This window comes from Microcaecilia unicolor, chromosome 4 (genome assembly GCF_901765095.1).
Source record: "Microcaecilia unicolor chromosome 4, aMicUni1.1, whole genome shotgun sequence".
Taxonomy (NCBI): Eukaryota; Metazoa; Chordata; class Amphibia; order Gymnophiona; family Siphonopidae; genus Microcaecilia; species Microcaecilia unicolor.
In genome coordinates, this window is record NC_044034.1 from 279,804,206 (window position 1) to 279,826,112 (window position 21,907).

Here is a 21,907-nt window from a genome sequence, read left to right on the forward strand (position 1 = left end):
CAACTACAGTTTCAAAATAAAAACTTGTAACATTATAATACACACACACACTATACCATGTATTATAATGTTACAAGTTTTTATTTAGATCCAGAACAAAAAGTTTAAAGCCTAATATCACTAGGAGTTGGAGTCAGTGCCAGAATCAGAGTTGGACACTAGAAAAAAAAAAAAGAGGAATCGGAGTCAAAGATGAAAGTTTGGTGTATCGACTCCACGGTCCTGATTTTCACCTCACATACATCCTCTTGTATCCTAATCAAGAGTATTGAGAGTGGAGGAGTAGCCTAATGGTTATTTTGCAGTGGCCTGAGAACCTGGGAAATCACGTTTGTTTCCCACTGCAGCTCCATGTGACTCTAGACAATCATTTCACCCGCCACTGTCCCAGGTACAAAACAAGTATCTGAATATGTTAACTGCTTTGATTGCACCAACAGAAAGGCGGTATATCAATCCCCTACCCTTTCCTCTTTTAAAATTCTATATATGAAACACAAAAATCAAATATTTAAAGACATTTTATGCAGAAACCAAAAGAAAATCCCCTGCCCTGCCTAATACCCTTCTAACAGTCCAGCCTGCGATGTGTATGGAAATTTGAAAAAATCTCCAAGTAAAGACATCTTTGTGCATATGTGATTTCGAATGCGCACAAAATTACTCTTGTAAAATTTACCCTTGCTTAGGAATGTTCTGGTGCAGAACTTAGACGTGTTCAAGGGTGCACATCAAACATATAAACTGCAAGTGACCGACTCACCTGCAAATGCGCAGTAGAGTCGGAACGCTGAGAGTGTAGAAGTCCAAGCCCAGCCTCCACCAGCAGTACAGCCCAATAGGGAGGAGGGCTTGGACATGGGCGTGGAAATCAGAGGAGGAGGGAGCAGGGAGGGGAGGAGGGGGCGGAACTGAGGGAAACAGACGCTGGGGGGGGGAGGGCAGGGGAGAGAGCAGGGTTGGTGGACGGGGGAGGCCATAGGAAAACAAAAAACTAGCCCGTTGTTACAGGCTTAACGGCTAGTGCTTTATAAAATGAGCATGAACATTTACACCTGCTTCTAAGCAGGCACACATGTCTGTGGCTTCATTTTAACTGCAATCTTTTAAATCACCCCCCCCCCCCCCCCCCTGAGAAGCTGCATAGAAACACATAGGCTAAAAACAGGGGCCTCTTTGACCTCCAAACCTAGGCAACCTCTTATAAAAATACCCTCTTTATGTTTTGGAAATTAGCCTGCTGCCCTACATCTGGGAACAGATGACAGAAGAGGTGGTGGGGCCCTTTTTAGGGAGAAGGTCCTTCCAATTCCTTCCCCTCATGCTCATGGAAAGGGAAACATTAAACAAAAGATTATCTTTATCTAGCTTTTAGGTGTCACTTCCAGGTTTTTTTTTTTAATGGGTATATCTTCTAGCTTTTAGGTGTCGCTTCCAGTTTTTTTTTTTTTATGGGTATAAGTCTAAGTGAGGTAGAAGCTCTTGGGAGATGAATAAAACCAGAAGATAAGTGAACCACCTTTTGTGGACCAGGCTGGCAGTGAGGGGGGAAATGCAGAACTGTGGCTGCTAATGATGGCTCTATGCCTGTGTGATCCAAATATATGTGTTTTTTTTTTTCATTTCTTCCTGGAGTTGAATAAACTTGCCTCTTTGCAAAACACCCAGAAGAGCAGAAAACCCAATATTTGGCTATGATTTGAGCAATGGAGGCCATCTCCATGGGTGAACCATGCTCCTTGGTGGCAGAATGGTTTATGGATACAAATATCCATTCTGAAAGGAACTATTTACCTTCTTTTCTGAAAGGTCATGATCTAATTCTTCTTCGGAATCCTCCTCGGCCTGCTGCTGCTGTTGCATGTCTTTCATTTTAATAAGGAGCTCGGCCTTGGGGGCGGATGTGCTGTAGTAGGTGGAGCTGGTCGTCAGGGAGATTGCTGAAGGCATGCTTTGTTCTTCTTTCCTGGTAGGGAGTCAGAATATTTACTTATCAATCAGCATACTGATATCTCTTCCCTACATTTAGCCCCACCGGATTAAAAATAGTAAGGTTGCTGAACAACATAAGCCCATGCATAAAAAAGTAAAAAAAAAATTTTTGCCACAGCCATAATAGCTGTATATCACAAACACAGCTAAAGGGAACTGGCAAAAGGTCTATCAAATGTTTATGCTTGCAGACTATGAGGCATATTTTCAAAGCACTTTGGGAGGCTAAGTTCCATAGGTTTCTATGGAACTTTGGGAGGCTAAGTGCTTTGAAAATGAGCTTGTATATTACAATACAGAATGCAGTGGAAATATTTTGCACTGAACATGAAGATACTTATCTGTAGCAGATATTCTATGAGGACAGCAGGCCTTATATTCTCACAAGTGGGTAACGCAGGCTGTGTTGCCAGGTCCGGATCTTATGACAAGCATAAGAGCAGCTTTGAGGAGCACAAGACATGCTCCACCGTGCATGCACGAATGCCTTTCCACCCGCTGCGCGAGCGCAGTCTCCTCAGTTGAGTATAACAGCAAAAAAAGGAAAAATAAGAAAGGAGACAACTCCAAGGGGAGGTGGGAGGGACTGTGATAATATAAGGCCTGCTGTCCTCGGAGAATACCTGCTACAGGTAAGTATCTGTGTTTTCTTCAAGGACAAGCAGGCCTACTCACAAGTGGGGAATCCCTAGCATCCAGGCTCACGAAAAACAACACTGGTCAATTGGGCCTCGCAATGGTGGGGACATAACATAGATTACCCTGAAGCTATATATAGTCTGAATGAGAGTGCAGCCTGGAACAGAATAAAATGGGCCTAGGAGGGTGGAGTTGGATTCTAGACTGAAAAACAGTTTCTGTAACATTGTCTGCTCAAACTGGCTGTCGCGTCAGGCATGCTGCTCAAGGCAGTAGTGTGATGTGAATGTGTTGAATGAAGACCACGTCACAGCCTTGCAAATTTTTTCAAGGAAGACTGACTTCAAGTGGGCTACCAACTAAGCCATGGCTCCGACATTGTGAGCCATGATATGACCATATAGGGTCAGCCCAGCCTGGGCATAAGTGAAGGAAATGCAATCTGCCAGCCAATTAGAAATGGTGCATTTCCTGACAGTGACCCCCATCCTGTTGGGACTGTCTGTGGGGCCTGGTCTGCTCCACATAGTAGACCAATGCTCTCTTGCAAGGTGTGCAAGGTGCTTTCACCAGGATGGGCAGAAGTTGGGGAAAGAATGTTGGCAAGACAATCAACTGATTCAAAGGAACTCCGACACCACTTTCAGCAGGAACTTAGGGCGCATGCGGAAGACTATGTTGTGATGAAACAGTATAAGGAGCATCCACCACTAAGGCCTGAAGCTCACTGACCCTACGAGCCAAAGTAACAGCCATCAAGAAAATGACCTTCCAGGTCAAGCACTTCAGATGGAAGGAATTCAGTGGCTCAAAAGGAGCCTTCATCAGCTAAGTGAGAACGATATTGGGGTCCCATGACACAAGCGAAGGTTTGACAAGGGGCTTTGACAAAAGCAAGCCTCTCATGAAGCGAACAACTGGAGGCTGTCCAGAGATGGGCTTACCCTTTACACGTTGATAAGCACTAATTGCACTAAGGCGAACCCTTACAGAGTTGGTCTCAAGACCAGACTCTGATAGGTGTAGAAGGTATTCAAGCAAGGTTTGTGCAGGGAAAGCAAGGGGATCTAGGGCCTTGCTCTCACACCAGATAGCAAACCTCCTCCATTTGAAAGAATAGCATCTCTTAGTGGAGTCTTTCCTGGAAGCCAGCAAGACTCAGAAGACACCCTCCGAAAGACCCAAAGAAGTGAATTCTAGGCTCTCAACATCCAAGCTGTGAGAGTCAGAGACTGGAGGTTGGGATATAGAAGAGACCCCTCATTCTACATGATGAGGGTTGGAAAACATTCTAATCTCCACGGTTCTTCGGAGGATAACTCCAGAACTAGAGGGAACCATATCTGCTGCAGCCAGTACGGCTCGATCAGAATCATGGTTCCGCAGTCTTGCTTGATTTTCAACAAAGTTTTCCCCACTGGAGGTATGGGAGGAAACACATACAGAAGACCTGCCTCCCAATTGAGGAGGAAGGCATCAGACACTAGTCCGTCGTGGGCCTGAAGCCTGGTACAGAACTGAGGGACCTTTTGGTTGATCTGAATGGCAAACATATCCACTGAGGGGGTGTCCCACGCTCAGAAGATCTTGCGGACAATGCCCATATTGAGAGACCACTCATGTGGTTGCATTATCCTGCTCAGTCTGTCGGCCAGGGTGTTGTTTTTGCCCACCAGACAAGTGGCTCGAAGGAACATGCCATACTGGCGAGCCAAATGTCACATCCAGACGGCCTCCTGACACAGATGGAGTGAACCCGGCTGAGACCCGAAAGCAGCCTTGTGAAAATCAAAAAAATAAGGAAACTTAAAAATTTGGCAAAAATATAAGAAAATAAAGGAAGGGGAAAAACAATGTTCCGCGAACAGAAGCACTGCCAAAAAGATGAAGAAAAACACGCCAAAGGACTGAGCAAAGTGTGGTGATGGTGAAAAAAGTACACCCTCTCCTCACTGCGGTAAAAAGTAACTGAGACTGTGTTCACGCGGCAGGCGGGAAGGCATTCACACATGCGCAGTGGAGCATGTCTCACACTCCACAAAGCTCTTCTTATACCTGTCATAAGATCTGGACCGAGTAACGCGGCCTGCGTTACCCACTTGTGAGAACAGATAGGCCTACTTATCCTCGGAGAAGATCATTACCAAAAATGGAATCAATGTTCAGTTGTGGAGATGCACAATCAATAGTGCTCCCTAAAAATTTCAATGCATAGTAAATCAATTTAACCTGCATTAACCTATGAATTAGTGATAGTTAAGTCAATTAGTCTGTTCAAGTTGTAATTTAAAAAAAATTGCGCGCATTAAAACACATGTGAAACAAACTGGAAAAATGTCCAAAAAATGGGTAAAAAGCCCAAATGAACTAAAATTTTGTCTGGTGCATTTTCATGTTCAATAGCCTGTCTGGGTGCAAATTCCATGGGCAGTTCTGTACTCATGGATCTGGTAAGCAATTTTCAAATAAAAGTATGTGTAGAATTGTTCTTCTGAAAATCCGTCTAGGCTGGAATTCAGTGACAATGTACCTGGCACCTCCTTTCTTTCTCAGTAGAACAGATGAGGAGAAAAAAAAAATTTAAATCAAGCAGGTAGAGTTATAAATTCCATTTTGTAGAAGTGTTTTACTGCTCTGACCTACAAGTAGACCCAACACCACCTTGTTTTCAATGTGGTTAAAGGAATGCATGTTGTGCTTCATAATTTCTAAGGGAGTAATCTGCAGACTTGGCAATTTACCCAGTGAAATCATTTGGAAAACAGTCCTTAGTATTCATTAGTGCTTGAATATCAGGAAAGGCTATAAATACAAATTCAGCCCATGGCAGTCAGCGTTTTAAAAAAATGCTGACTGCCACAGGCAATATTAGCCCCAGATATTCAGTGCCAGGCCACGTCCGGGCAACTGCATGGGCTAAATATTTAGGTGCTAGCCAATGGGTCTTATGCGGGTCCTAGCTGAATATCAACCAGCACCTGCATAAAAATTCTGGCCAGGTACTGACCCCCCCTTTCTTATCCAGCCCCCCCATAATACCCTCCTCACCAACAAAAATAAGTTGGCCCCAGCTACCCTTCAGGCATACCTAGGGGGAAACAGGCATGAGCGATGCCCATCGATTCCTACTCAGTATACTTTGCTTGTCAAAATTGCTGCTGTGATCTCTAGTGCAGCCTCATGGTACTTCATGACTTCGGAGTAAGGTATCCTTGAAGAATACTATTATATCAGGACGTTTAGGGATCCCAATAGAGAGGTTTCAACCAAGGTGAAAGAAAGCCAGGAGTATTTATGGGGTATCAGAGCAAAAGTTGCAAATTATCCCTGTCAACTTCTAAACAGGTTGTAGAGGCAAGGAAAAAACGCATTTTGAAGTGTCAGCATACAAATTTGAATTGAATTTGAATTTATTATTTCCAGTCTGTCATTATCCAGGGCAGGGTACAAACATACATATATAAAAATAACAAAACACAAAAGTATAATAAATTATAGCGGGAAGTCTAATCAATTTGCACCATTCCTTCCAGCAGAGTCATCATAAGCTGTGTACAATAAAAAGTCTTTCAAACATTTCTTAAATGTAGACAAGCATAAGCCTAAAAAATAAGATAGGTGAATTAGAGTATATGACACTAAATGAAGAGGTGGATATAATAGGTACCTCAGAGACCTGGTGGAAGGAGGACAATCAGTGGGACACTGTGTTACCAGGGTATAAATTATATTGCGATGATAGAGTGGATCAATTGGGGGGGGGGGGGGGTTGCGCAGTATGTTAAAGAGGGAATTGAGTCAAACAAAATAAAAATTCTGCATGAAAGACAGCAACATGGAATCCTTATGAACAAAAATTCCATGTGCAAGGGGAAAGAATATACAAGTAGGGCTATACTACCGACTGCCAAGCCAGAACGATCAGAGAGATGAAGATATGTTAGAAATTTAGGGGATCTTATACAAAGCGGCGGTAAGCCTAAAGAGGGCTTACCACATATTAAAACGAAACTACCTTCGGCCCAACGCAGCTGCCAATGATAGTTCTGGCTGGAGTGCACACCATTTCTGGCACTCCGGGAATTGTTTTCCCTAGCGCGGTGCTAACCCGGCGGTGATCGGACATCACTGCGCGCTGCCCGGTTACTGCCGAGTTACAGCAGGTGCCCTTACAGCTACCTCAATGGGAGGCAGTAAGTGCTCCCTGCTGCATGGCCACATGGTAAGATCTTACTGTGTGGCCATTATTTGTGGGGGGGAGGGGGGCATGTGGAAAAAATGACCCCTGCCGCTATCTCAGGGCCCCTTTTCCCACAGCTCATTAACAGGACCCCTTAAAAAACTAGCAAATTTGGCAACAGTATAATAATGGGTGATTTCAATTACCCCAATACTGACTAGTTAAATTCCACATCATAGTGTGCTAAGGAGGTAAAATTCCTAAACATAAAAAATGACTTTCTTGGAGCAACTGGTCCAGCTATTTTAGATTTAGTCTTGAGTGGAATGCAGAACTTAGTACAAGAGGTAACGGTGTTGGGTCCGCTGGAAAACAGTGATCATAATCTGATCAACTTTGACTTAATAACTGGAGTGCAGTCACTAAGGGGATCTTTTGGTAGTGTTTTTTGCTCACGGTAGAAATCAGCTGGCAGTAAATGCAGAGATACAATAGGAATATAATGGGTGTCTTGGTGTTTACAGTCAGCTAATTTCTACCACGAGCTAAAAACAATACTGCGGCTTAGTAAAAGACCCCCTAAGGAAATCTACTGAAGCGGCATTTAATTTTTGAAATGATAACTATAATAAAATGAGGAAAATGATTTTTACAAAATTGAAAGGTTCAGCTGCAAAAACCAGGACTTTAAATTTGTTGCCTCTGTCTTTAGTGAAGAAGATGTAAGAGAACTACCTGTACCAGAGATGCTTTGCAAGGTGACCATGAAGAAGAACTGAAAGAAATCTCGATGAGCCTGGAAGATGTACTGAGCCAAATCGACAACTTAAAGAGTAGTAAATCACCTGGACTGAATGGTATACACCCCAGGGTACGGAAAGAACTCAAATATGAAACTGCTGATTTGCTGTTAGTGATCTGCAACCTGTTGTTAAAATCGTCCATAGTACCTGAAGGTTGGAGGGTGGCCAATGTAAAGCCGATTTTCAGTGCCGTAGCGAGGGCTAATGGCACCCAGGGTGGGTCGCCGCTGCGCACCCTCCCCGGGTGCAACACAGCGCGACCCCCCCCCTCTGCGGCGCACCCCCCCCCGGACCGCATTCTTACCTGCGGGAGGGCCGATCCACCCTGAGTGCACGTCACTCGGAGCTGCGTCGGCCCCGCTGGTTCCCTGCTCTCTCTGCCCTGGAACAGGAAGTAACCTGTTCCGGGGCAGAGAGAGCAGGGAACCAGCGGGGCCGGCACCCCCCGAGCGCGTGCACCCGGGGCGGACCACCCCTCCCACCCCTCCCCCTTCCTACGCCACTGCCAATTTTTAAAAAGTGATCCAGGGGTGATCGGGGAAATTACAGACTGGTCAGTCTAACATCAATGCCAGGCAAATAGTGGAAACTATTATAAAGAATAAAATCACTGAACACATAGACAAACATGGTTTAATGGGATAGAGTCAACACTGATTCAGCCAAGGGAAGTTTTGTCTCAATTTGCTTAATTTCTTTGAATGCGTGAATAAACACGTGGATACAGGTGAGCCAGCAGATGTAGTGTGTCTAGATTTTCAGAAAGCGTTCGACAAAATCCCTCATGAGAGACTCCTGAGAAAAATAAAACCCAGGGGATAAGAGACAATGTCCTGCTTTGGATTAGGAATTGTTTGATAGATAGAAACAGTGCAGGGTTAAATGGCCAATACTCTCAGTGAAGGAGGGTGAATAGTGGACTGCCGCAGGGATCTATACTGGGACTGGTGCTATTTAACAAACATATTAATGATCTGGAAACGGCAACGATGAGTGAGGTGATTAAATTTGCAGACACAAAACTATTCAAAATTGTTGAAACACATGCGGATTGTGACAAATTAAAGGAAGACCTTAGGAAGCTGGAAGGTTCAGCATCCAAATGAGAAATGAGATTTAATGTGGACAAGTGCAAAGTGATGCATATTGGGAAGAATAATTCAAATCACAGTTATTTGATGTTAGGTTCCACCCTAGGAGTCAGCACCCAAGAAAAAGATCTAGGTGTCATCGTGGACAATACACTGAAATCTTCTGCCCAGTGTGTGGAGGGGGCCCTAAAAAAACAAACAAAATGCTAGGAATTTATCAAGAAAGGTTTAGAAAATAAGACAAAGAATATTATAATGCCTCTGTATCACTTCATGGTGCGAACACACCTTGAGTACTGTGTGCAATTCTGGTTGCTGTATCTTAAAATAGATAAAGCAAAATTAGAAAAGGTTCAAAGAAGGACAACCAAAATAATTAAGGGAAAAGAGACAGCTGAGGATGGATATTATAGAGGTCTACAAATACTGAGTGGTGTAGAACAGATAAACGTAAATTGATTTTTTTTACTTTTTCAAAAAGTACAAAGACTAGGGGACACTTGAGGAAGTTACATGGTACTACTTTTAAAATGAACCGGATGAAATATTTTTCCACTTAAATAGTTTAGCTCTCAAATTCGTCGCCACAGGACAGGGGCATAAGCCAGACAACAAATTTTTGGTGGGCCTAGGCAAGAAGTGGGTGGGCACCAAGTGTTCTCCCCCCCCCCCCCCCACCAAAAAAAAAATATCTCAGCTGGTGAGAAAACGCTTCTTTCCACCTTGGCAGTCTGCAGCAGGCATGCGCTGAAGACTGAGCATGCGCAGGTGCCAGTATCAAGGAGAATAGCGTTTTCATTACCATCAGTGGGAGGTCTTCAGCTGATGGAGCTGGAGATCCTCACCAGCTACCACTAAACGTGTGCTACTGTTGGGTGGGCCTGAACCCTAAGTGGATGGGCCCTGGCCCACCTGTGGCTACGCCACTGCCAGAGGATGTGGTTTCAGCAGTTATTGTATCTGGGTTTAAAAAAGGTTTGGACAAGTTCCTGGAGGAAAAGTCCAAAGGCTGCTATTGAGATAGACATGGGATTGGTAGCATGACTCTTGCTGCTATTTGGGATTCTGTCATGTATTTGTGACTTGAATTGGCCCACTGTTGGAAACAGGATACTGGGTAAGATGGACCATTGGCCTGACACAGTATGACTATTCTTATGTTCTTATGGGGGGGGGGTGGGGGGGGTGGGAGGGGGAATCAGATGGGGGGCCAACGGATCTTATCGGCCACTACCCAGAGGTTAACCAGGCACCTGCAGATATTCAGAGTAGTACCTGGTTAATCTCACTGCATGAAGTTAGGACAGCCTTTTTATTTTGTCTGGTTACTTAGCTGGTTAGAAGATTGAATATCGCCACTAAATAGAAATGATTTGTAGTAGTAGTAGTAGTAAATGTCTAGATTGCCGTTTTGCCCAAACTCCGTCCCTGGCCTACCCCTAACCTCACTGGTTAGGGAATGGCTGGTTAGCGGGAATATTCTGTGGCACTGTCCGATTAACTACCATTGAATATCCCCACTTAGCCCTGACCAAGCCTCTCCTACCCGTTTAAATCACTTAAAATATCTACCCTCAAGACACAACTGAACTGTTTTATTATCCATCTGAATCCAAGTCACTAATGCCTCTCCCCCTCCACACCAGTCTCCTTTTGCTCTTGCAAAAAAAAAAAAAAAAAAACCCAAAAGGTTAGACTGTGCAGTGTGTCCAAGGTGGCTTAAAAAAAAGCTTAAAAAAAAACAAAACAAAAACAGAACAGCCCAAACTGCCTTTGTTCATCTAACTTTATCTCATGACACATCTACAAGTCTTCCTCACCCTACAGTTTGGGAACCCCTGGGGACCTGTTTACTAAGGAGCTCTAGCAATTTTACACACACTAAACGCTAGACACCCATTTATTCCTATGGGTGTTTCTAGCGTTAGCGCGTGTTAAAAATGCTAGCGCACCTACAGCGCAGCTTCGTAAACAGGGCCCTTAGTTTCGTGTTATTCCTTCCAACTTTCAGTAAAATACAGCAATACGATTAAAAAAAAACATAGAGAAGAGAAATTAAGCGGGGTGATATAAGCCTTGTAGGAAATGCAGGTAAAAAATCATGATAAATTAATACACAGATGATAAAACAAACTCTACTTACTTTTCCTCTGTAAGTTTGGGAGAGGGAACTTTAGCAAGGAGCTTCCTGCGCTGCTGAGCATCTTCTAAGAGCTGGTCATCTTTGGGAAAGATTCCAACCATTAAGTCCATGGCAGTTTTCAATTTTACATTAGGATCCAAAATGTCTGCTAGCGATTTATCCTTCCCTATAATCTCTCTGGCCAGTTCTTCTGATTTCAGATCCTCAAGGGTCTTCTCTTTGGCCTTCACATAGCTGACTGAAAGGTTGGAGAAATTACAGTCCTTCAAGATGTTCTCAGGTGAATTTGCTTGTTGAGAACCAGCTGCTCTGCTTTGGTTTTCAACATCTTGCTCTGGATCTAGCCTCGTGTAAGCACAGAAGCGCGAGTAGGACTGCTCAGAGGTACTCAGAGTTTTAATCTGGTCCTTCTCTAAACCAACAGGTAAGGCAGGAGGCTCTATGTTGCTCAGCAAATTTTGGCGATTTTCCTTCTCTGCATGACTCTCGGAGTGAACAATCTTGATGGGAACCATTTTCACTGTTGTATTTTTACCTATCACCCTTTCAATTCTGGAAAACGAAAATGATATATTTAATTATATTAGGAAAAAAAAACCTCGCACTCTATTTCATTTATGAATTCTACAACTACAAGGAAAAAGGTGTAGCTATGTTTCTAGCAGCGACAAGGTGATAATTTTAGAACTGCAATACACTTTTTTTCACTTCTCTTGTTTTGGATATCAAACTTTCAAAACTAATCATATTAAACAACAATGCAGTTGGATTCAAGAGCTATTGTAATATTGTAGGCTTGGCAGTTCCATTCCAAACTTCTCAATATAAGCTAGAATAACTTTTCTTCTCATTGGCCATTGACTAAAACACATTACTCTATATGCTTTCTATATGCCACTGTCCATGATGCTCCCTGAGATCATCACATGACAATCTTTTAGTTGTTCCCTCATTTAATAGGCTGACAAGGGACACACCCAGTTTCTATAAATGGCACTCAAAATTGCATGCACAAATTTGGGCATGTGCCCAATTTGCACATGCAATTTAATTGAATAACGAGCTCAGTGCCAATTACTGTTAATTGGCAACAATTTGGATTTGCATGTGCATCTTGCCACATTGCTATTCTATAAAGATGCGTGCGCAAAAGTTTTTAGTATATAACTGTCTGTAATGTATAATTTTAGGCCAAACTTTTAAGTTTAAGATTGATATTGTACTGACTAGGGCTAATTGTATTCGATTCAGTTTGGCCCCGAATACAATATTCATGTTCGGCTGAATGGTGAAAATAATCTGGGGTTCCACTGTGCTAAATCCTAATGAAATAAACACTTGATCTCTGATTTCACATTGCTTTTATTATTTGTTATGTTCAAGCTCAATGCCCATTATTTGTATTCAGCTGAATAATATTTTTCATTATTCGTATTTGGCTGAATAGTGAAATATGCTATTCGGTACAGCTCTAGTACTGACTTTATTATGGTGCTGTAAACCACTGTAATGTCAATTAATGTTCAAATTTATTTTTAATACACTAAAACAGAGGTTCTCTATCCAGTCCTCAAATGGGTTGAGAACCACTGCATTAGAATGAACAAGTAATAAAATCATAGTTTTCTTCTGTCAATACACATTGTCGAATGTATATTAATATTTAATTTCTTGATGTGTATGACACCGGTCACTAGGATGCTTTTTACTCTGCTTCACATAGTCAAAGGGTGATTTTAAAAATTCGATATTGTCTAACATTCTTTCAGTTCTAGTTATTTCTCTGTCTTCATAGAATTGAATTAATCAGTATTGCATGCTATTTTTTCAGGCATGGCTCTAGAGCCAGGGGTTCTTAACCTAGTCCTTACGACACCTAGAGCCAGTCAGATTTTCAGGATATCCACAATGAATATGCATGAGATAAAGTTGCATATAATGGAGGCAGTGCATATAAATTTATCTTATGCATATTCATTGTGAATATCCTGAAAACCAGACTGGATGGGTGTGTCCTGAGGACTGGATTGAGAACTCTTGCTCTAGAGTATTAAAAATAAATAAAATAAAAAGCAGCCCAATTTTCTGGTCCACCAACTGTGTTTAATGTTATGATATTCAATTCCTAAGAGGTGAAATTCTGATGGTTATGTTCTAATTTTTAAATACATTTGCATAAAGGCCCACTTTTATGGAATTAATTTCCTTCTCATTTGCATCTTCAGACTTCTTTAACTCAATTCAAAATAGATTTGAAAACCCATCTTTTCTTAGATGCATATACATGAGGCGTTAGGCTATGCAAGTCCTGCAAGGCACTAGAATTCCCTTGTGTGTATTCCTCCCCTGCCTTTCTATCAAATATTGTAGTTCTGCCCCTCTTTCCTTCACTATGATGTACTATTCAGACACGTTCCCTTTTCTTTTTATATTTGAAAGAACTGGCTGTGTTGCTTTTATGTTTATACTAGTAAAAAAGCCCCGTTTCTGATGCAAATGAAATAGGGGCTAGCAATGTTTTCTTCTGTGTGCATGTGGGAGTGTGTGTGTCCCTGCCCTCTGGCCTTTCTCCCCTCCCCCCTCTGAGTCCTTCACTGTTACAGAGCCAGCGATTTCATTTCGTGCTCTGCTGTTTTCCTTCACTGACTGTGTTACAGAGAGGGCGGGGCAGACACTCATAGGGAAACCGGATATCTCGCCCCCTTCACACTTCCGGCTGGAGGCTTCATAGAACGTTGGTGTTGCTTTTCATATAGAGAGATGTGTTGGCACTACCCACTCAGACTGAAAAAACAGAAGATATTATCCAGACTGTATTGCCGATACTGTTGACCCCTGATGCGGGCATTCTGCTGAAACACAGCCCATGTCAGGTCTCCCATTAAAGTTTGGATGCCAACCCACTTTTGGAGGCCCCTTTGCTTTTTTTTTTTTTTTTTTACTGTAATTATGACTTTGCCATCATTAGTTCCATCCACCATTGTAAAAACCTAGAGGTCCGTTTACTGAAGTGCACTAAACTTTAATACTTACTGTGTTTTAACAGCAAAGGCTGTGCACTAAGGGGCCCTTTTACTAAGGCACGCTGAAAAATAACCTGTGCTGGTGTAGGCGCTTGTATTGGATGCACGCAGGTCCATTTTTCAGCACGCCTACAAAAAAGGCCTTTTGGGGAGTGGGGGCTGATAATGGACATGCAGCAAAGTAAAAATTGGTGTGCGTCCATTTTGGGCCTGAGACCTTACCGCCACCCACTGACTTAGCAGTAAGGTCTCAAGCGTTAACCGGGCGGTAATTGTCAGCACGCGTACACTGCTGATTACTGCCATGCAGTAGAAAATAAAAATAATTTTCTGCCGCACATAAAATTTAGAATTACCGCCTGGGGCACATGGTAGCTGGGTGGTAGTTCTAATTTGATGCATGTTTTACGCTCGTAGGTGCCTATGCGCCTTAGTAAAAGAAGTAAAAGGGCCTCTAACTCTTGATGCATGCCCGGCATGTTCTCTACAGTTACCACACAGAAATGTTCTTTAGTGTGAGTAAACGTAACGTCTCCTCAAAAGGGAGGCTGTAAGTATACCCACAAAAGTACTACAATGCACAGTACCAGGGGTGTGCTGGTAAATTGTTAACAGGGGGCTCTCTCTCGCCAGCAAAGTAAAAGAGAATTCAGGAGGGGCCCAAGCCCACATTTTGGGATCCATTTGTTAAAGTAGCCATGGAGAACCGGCTCCCCAAATTCTTAAAAACTTAAACGCCTCTCGAGAGCCTGTGAGAGCCTGCTCCAGCACACCACTGCACAGTACACTCCCATCCTCACTCAAACTGGCCAGTTCTCCTCCCCCCCTATGTGCTATACAATTAACACATGGCAGTTTTTAGCTTATGGTAGCCATTACCATAGGCCTGTGCTAACAATGACCGTGTGCTAAATCCTGCACTAACTGCTTAGTGCACTTTACAGGTGCCCCCCCCTCTCAAATGTGGTACAAGGGTCAAGTGTTTTGACATCTCATACAAAGACTGCCAACCAAATCAAAACTAATAACAAATGCAATTGCCTGCAATTATTGCCTGTACCTGGCCAGGTTCTCATCCTGCAAAGATACTGGAGGCTTATCTGTCAGCTTCTGAGGAGCAAACTGAGGTGATGGAGACCTAGACATTTCCAATCCAGATTTCTGCAAGAAGCGATGCTTCAATGACAAGGAAGGATCAGAAGTAAGGTGTGTCTTCTTTAAGTATTGCTTCTCATTTTCTAAGAAATTGGTCTGCCTATGCTCCTGTGGTTGGGTGCTTATTTGTTCTGCAGGACTCCCAGTTACAGAGAGATGACCAGAGACAACATCAGCAACACTGGGGGAATGGGATGGAGGCTGGCCGGGCACAGTAAGCACAGAGTTCGAGGATGTGCCAGGAGAAGAGGTGGGTCCAACTGGGCGTTTGTACTTGATCGTATTATCTAGTTTGGGTGGAGGGGGCCTCTGAGGAGCAGGTCCTCGTTTCTTGCTGGACACTTCTTGATCTGTCCGTTGACTGTCCTCTTCCCTGCCCTGCAGATATGAGCGATTCTCCTTCACATCATGGGGTTCAGAAGAAATGAGGGAAGATAAGTTACATTCCTTGCTCTCTGGTGGGTATCTGTAATCACTGGGCAATGTTCCCGATCTAGCTCTGCTTTCTTGTGCCAAAACCAGTGGCTCTCTTGTTTGAGATGGTCTACGTTCATGCCCTAAATTCTGGTCAAAAGCATCTCCCGATTCACTTGCATTGTCTGTTCCATACCTAGTCTTGCTTTCCCTAGAAGGAAGAAAAGTATGCTTTCAGTTAGATTGTATAGATAGATATTATAATAATACCCGGTCAAATCCAGTAAACTAAACTGCTGACATTCTTCATCATATATAATACAAAACACCATGAGGCTTAAGGACTAAAATTCATGCTTAAAATGTTTATCTGAATACACACAAAATTTAACATAAAGTCTGAATGCTGCTTAGCAGGCAAAGCACTAAATTTTAGCATACACTTTTTTTTTTTAACAGTATAGTTCATGCATGCAATTTGCATGCATGATAACTTAAAGTTTAGTACACACATGATGGATCATAAAATCCAACCCAATGACCCTTATTTAACAAAAAACAAACAAACAAACAAACAAAAAAAGAGTAAGAGGTGCCAGGGAAGCTGAAGAGTGGGCAAAACAAGTACAAAATGACTTCTGCTGCCATCCTACTCGCAGTGTCTATTTGTTTAATACCTGGGCAGACTGACCAAAGGCAACTGGGCACTGCCAAAGGGCCCAGAGGCTGTCCCCCCCATAAACTATAGCCCCCATCCCACCTTAATGGGCCCTGGTGGTCTAGTGGCCTCTTCAGGGGCAAGAAAGATCCCTAGCTCTTTTCTGCCCACTTCTACTACTCTGCCTGGCACCTCTGCATTTTCAAAATGGCTGCTGAGACTTCCCTGTGGCAGTCTCATGAGACTACCGCAGGAAGTCTTGGCAGCCATTTTGAAAACATGGTGGTGTTCAGCGGAGCAGCTGCAGCAGGCAAAATAGAGTGTGGATCTTTCCTACCCCTGAAGAGGTCACTAGACCACCAGGGTCCATCAAGGTAGGACTGGGAAGGGCACACTAGTGTGCGTGGTGTGGAGGGAGGTGGCGGTGTGTGCCCAGGGAGGGTGACCAATGTCCCTTAGTGCCCGGGGGGCTCAGAGTAATTTCAGTCCGCCCTAGTTTAACATCTTTCTTATCCCCTAGTTTCCTGGATCCCTACTATTCACAGTTTGCAATTTGTTTAGTATCTTATTCTGAGGGAGCATCAGTCAGGGACTTGGAAAATATGCTGACTCAGTAAAAACATAGCAGAGGGGATCTATGAAAATCTGACTACAAGAATGGTGTTTCTTGTGCAACAGCTGAGAAATAAAACAGTGGTGAATTGCATGTTTGATTTATTCTTACTGTACACCGCCTTGATTGAATTCTTTCAAAAAGGCAGTAAATAAATCCTAATAATAAATAAATAAAAATTCATTGTGGATATCCTGAAAACCTGACTGGAAAGGGGTACTCCAGGACTGGACTTGGGAAACACTGATCTAACCAACAGGACACAGGAATCAGCTCTCCTCTTCCCCTCCTCCTGCCACTGGTTGGCACCTCGTTGGAGACGGAAATCCTACGCCTTCTGCTCTCTAGATCAAAATAATGAGGTCACTACTAGCTTCAAGCTTTCACCCACAGCCCTCACACTGCAGTAATATGAAATTCTGGATCCTGCTACTGTATGCCAATTTGCAAAGTATTAGCTCACTGGTGATGTTAGTACCTCACTAGAATCTTAGACATACAAACATCTATTGAGGAATGATGCATCAATTATAATGTTAAATGTGTGGTAGGGTCTGCTAGAAGGCTACGACTCCAAAACAAACAAAAAAAATTCCTCTGGATTTTACCACCGACCCATGTACCAATATTAGTGCCTGGCAATTTACTGGAACATTATCACTGCTGAAGAGTTTAAACCATTCATTATACAGTTGTCACAGGGGGTGAAAAAAAAAAACCTTTAGGACTGGCAGCAACAGCTAATTCATTTTGCATGCTAAATGTGCAAATACTGTCATTTCAAAATGACAGCCATTCTTTGTGCTCTTTATGTTCTTTAACTGTACGACCTGTGGTAATACAAAGTCTCCCATTCAAAAAATTTCAACTTTAGCAGAGAACAAAGAGATACCACAAAAAACAAAAAGGAAAAAACAAACCAGAGGAAAATATACACAGATATCATGCACCATGACATGCAAACTACAAATAATATGCAGAAGACGACATGCAAATAAGGCCTGGGGATTGGGATGGAAGCATGGACACCGGACAAACGCAGAGCAATATATGGAGGCTAATTTTATAAGACAATGTCTTCTTTAAACAAGAAAGTAGGCACAATTTTATAAAGGCACCTAGGTGCCAAAACATCTCTATAAAGTACTAGCTAGGTGGCATAATTCACACCTACATTGCAAGCACACACAGTTACAATTATCTGTGCCTATAAATTTTCAATACCTGTATAGATAACTATTTTATAATCTACACGTGCACCCGGCATGGTCCACCCACATGCACACCTACTGGCAAAGTACATACCATCATGTCAAAGCACATACTTTTACGCCAGTCGGTATTTAAGTGTCCACATACACACAGAAAGGACTATATAGCGTTATCAGGTACCCTTTTCATTTCACTTTATGCCTTTTTTGTAATTCTTGAGGCAATACTTCAGAGTAATTAAGGGGTCCTTTTACTAAGGTGTGCTGAAAAATGGGCTGCGGTGGTGTAGGCAAGTGTTTTGGGCGCTCGCAGATCCATTTTTCAGTGCGCCTGTAAAAAAAAGGCCTTTTTAAAAATGTTTGCCGAAAATGGATGTATGGCAAAATAAAAATTGGAACGCGTCCATTTTGGGTCCGAGACCTTACCGCCAGCCATTGACTTAGCAGTAAGCTCTCAGACGATTACTTAGCAGTACGCTCTCAGACGCGTAGAATGACGATTACTGCCCAGTTTCTGCTGTGCACCAGAAAATAAAAATTATTTTCCTGCGCGCATAGCAGACACGCATCAAAAATGAAATTACCACAAGGGCCACGTGGTAGCCAGGCGCCAACTCCAAAATGATGCGCACTGGGCATGCGTAGGCACCTACGCGGCTTAGTAAAAGGGCCCCCAAGTATATGATTAGGATGTCTTTTAGCTTCACAGAGTAGATATTAATTCAATTTAGCATATAGCCGAGAGGGGAAGGGAAGTCTGTTCTGATACAAATGGTATGCAAAATGTTAGCAAACAAGGCTCCAAGTAAATGGCTTTAAATCCAATATAGACAAATATGACCACAACAAACTCTTAAGGGGCAGGTTAGCTCTCATGCCAGGCATGCTGATCCCATGCTGTCACCAATGGATCTCATCTTACAGTTCAGAAAGGAGGAGGAAAAGAGAGAAAGCGTCCAATTCCAGGGCAACTTGCAAGACAACGACCTGCAAATCATTAAAGAAGGTTAAAGTCTGAAATGCGACAATGCCAGCATAGTTGCAGTTAGCCATAAAAGACAGCCCATCCCTCGTCAACACATCACCTCAACAAGACTTTTGACAGTGTAACGAAAAGTGACTGGACAAAGCCTGAGAACTATATATCTCATATTTTCCTATAAATAAAGTATCTAGATTTCATTACCTGCCTTACTAAATCCAAGCTTGAGACAAATATCTTTTCAGGCATAAACAAGGGGTCTTTCAGGCGCGCTTACGTTTTTAGTGCACGCTAGAAATAGGTGCACGCTAAACATTAGAGACGCCATGAGGCATATTTTCAAAGCACTTTGGGAGGCTATGTTCCATAGGTTTCTATGGAACTTTGGGAGGCTAAGTGCTTTGAAAATGAGCCTCCATGTATTCCTATGGGAGTCTCTAACGTTTAGCGCACGCTAAAAACGTAAGCGAGCCTTAGTAAAAGACTGTAAGCTCTGGAGAGTGAAGTGACCTGCCCCAAAATCACAAAGGAGCATCAGTCAGTGGGAGAATCTGCTCCTCTTCCAGAAAAAAAATACAGAGCCACTAAGATATTATTTACCAGTGTAAACTTCTGGGCCTATATCAGTTTAACTTTTCAGTTCCACATTATATTTATTAAGGGGTCTTTTTACAGAGGCATGCTAGCGTTTTTAGTGTGCACTAAACGGTAGAAACAGACATATATTCCTATGAGTGTCTCTAGCGTTTAGTGTGTACTAATCATTAGCACGCACTAAAAATGTTACCGCACCTTTGTAAAAGACTCCCTTATTTATTTTTTACTTGGATTTATTAAGCACCTTTATTAAGATGATTCCCTTAAGTGTAAATGAAAGTGAAAATTTTGTTACTGGTATACCCAGCTAATAATACTGGTGAAAGTAAATAAAGTGAGAGGAACTTTCAGTAACGTGAAACCCACCAAACTTTCACATTTTCTGGAGCTGTCTTTGAATGAAAATGCCGGTACCTTCCTATACACAGCTAGTATCACTTGCTCCAAAATGTCAACATTGGTTGTCCCTCATTTAAATATCAAAACACAAAACAGTGCTATATAAAAAGGATGCTAAGCTGTGTAGAGAGGGGTATGACCAGCAGAGAAAAGGAAGTGTTGAAGCCCCTGTACAAGTCATTGTTGAAGCCCCACCTGGAGTACTGTGTTCAGTTTTGGAGGCCTTATCTTGCTAAGGATGTTGTAAACAGACTTGAAGCAGATCAGAGAAAAGCGACAAAATTGGTAGGAAGACATACATGGAGAGAGTCTTGCTGACCTAAACATGTATACCCTGGAGGAAAGGAGAAACAGGGGAGATATGATACAGACGTTCCAATATTTCAAAGATATTAATGTGCAAACAAACCTTTTCCAGAGATGGGAAGGTGTAAGACTAGAGGGCATGAATTGAAGTTGAAAGGGGGCAGACTCAGGAAAAATGTCATGAAGCATTTTTTCACTGAGAGGGGCGGTAGATGCCTGGAATGCACACCCGCAGGAGGTGGTGGTGATGAAAATGGTAACGGAATTCAAAAATGCATGGGACAAACACAAAGGAATCCTGTTTAGAAGGATCAGATCCAAAGAAGATTAGGGGAGATTAGGTAGGAAAGCCAGTGCTGGACTGACTTCTATGGTCTGTGCCCTAATAAGAGGCTGAATTAGATTTGGATGGGCTGTTCCATTCTCTTCCTCAGGAACTGGTGTCAGCATCTTTCACAACACACCCCACACATCTAATTGGGCCAAAGCAGATCCTATCACCAGTCTTGTTATTAGTTGCATATACTATCAATAATTTCTCTCATTTTCATTTAGGATAATTTTGTATTTTTGTACTACATATTTATACTCCACATTGGATTTGTTCTTTTAGAATCAGATTATTGCTATCAGGCTTTAAATATTGACTTCTGTAGTCACAAATACAGCTCTCTGTCTTTTTTTTTTTTTTTTACATTTGTACCCCGCGCTTTCCCACTCAAGGCAGGCTCAATGCGGCTTACATGGGCAATGGAGGGTTAAGTGACTTGCCCAGAGTCACAAGGAGCTGCCTGTGCCTGAAGTGGGAATTGAACTCAGTTCCTCAGTTCCCCAGGACCAAAGTCCACCACCCTAACCACTAGGCCACTCCTCCACACACACAAGGCTAGTGATAAACACAGTGGCGTACCAAAGGGGGGGGCGATGGGGGCGGTCCACCCTGGGTGCACGCCGCTGGGGGGTGCCGTGGCGCGCGCCTGTGGGCTCCGACTTCGCTCGTTCGCTGCAGCTCCCTCTGCCCCGGAACAGGTTACTTCCTCTTCCAGGGCAGAGGGAGCTGCAGCGAACGAGCGAAGTTAGCGAAGTCGGAGCCCACAGGCGCGCGCCATGGCACCCCCCCCCCAGCGGCGTGCACCCGGGGGGGGTGTCATTTCGCCAGGGGGGGAGGGGTCATTTCGCCGGGGGGGGGGGGGGGGGGCGGCGATGCACCCAGGGGGGGGCGCATCGGCGATCCACCCCGGATGTCATCCAAGCTAGGAACGCCACTGGATAAACATGCTCTACACAAAGGGATCTCTAAACGTTCAGAAGTTTTTCCAATGATGGGGAACCTTATTATTGGGAACTTTGTTAAATATGTCGCCACTCTGTGGTTCTTCTTTTGCAGAAAATGTGCTCCGTTTTATTAGGAAACTTGGACAATGGCAAAGAATTCTTTTAGTGCGGGAGTTCTCAACCCAGTCCTTGGAACACAACAAGCTGATGCCTACAATGAATATGCATGAGATAAATCTGCATGTACTGCCTTCCATTTCATGCAAATCTCTCTCAAGCATTGTGGATATCTCAAAAACCAGACTGGCTTGGTGTGTCTAGAGGAATGAGTTAAGAACCCCCTGCTTTAGTGTCATATATATCTGGATACGGAAAGTCATATTTTTTCTCCTGTACACTAGAAATCTCTGAAAACATCTCATAAAA

At 43.1% G+C, this 21,907-nt stretch overlaps 1 protein-coding gene across 2 annotated transcripts in view; it reads right to left on the minus strand.

Moving 5' to 3' along the window:
* Positions 1–21,907, minus strand: part of SHROOM2 (shroom family member 2) — a 290,687-nt gene that overhangs the window by 11,210 nt on the left and 257,570 nt on the right. For both annotated transcript variants that reach the window (XM_030201621.1, XM_030201620.1), the window contains 3 exons: positions 14,932–15,651; positions 10,849–11,400; positions 1,795–1,966 (listed from right to left, as the gene is read on the minus strand). In XM_030201621.1, the coding sequence (XP_030057481.1) occupies positions 1,795–1,966; positions 10,849–11,400; positions 14,932–15,651 (1,444 nt within the window). The remainder of the gene's footprint in view (positions 1–1,794; positions 1,967–10,848; positions 11,401–14,931; positions 15,652–21,907) is intronic.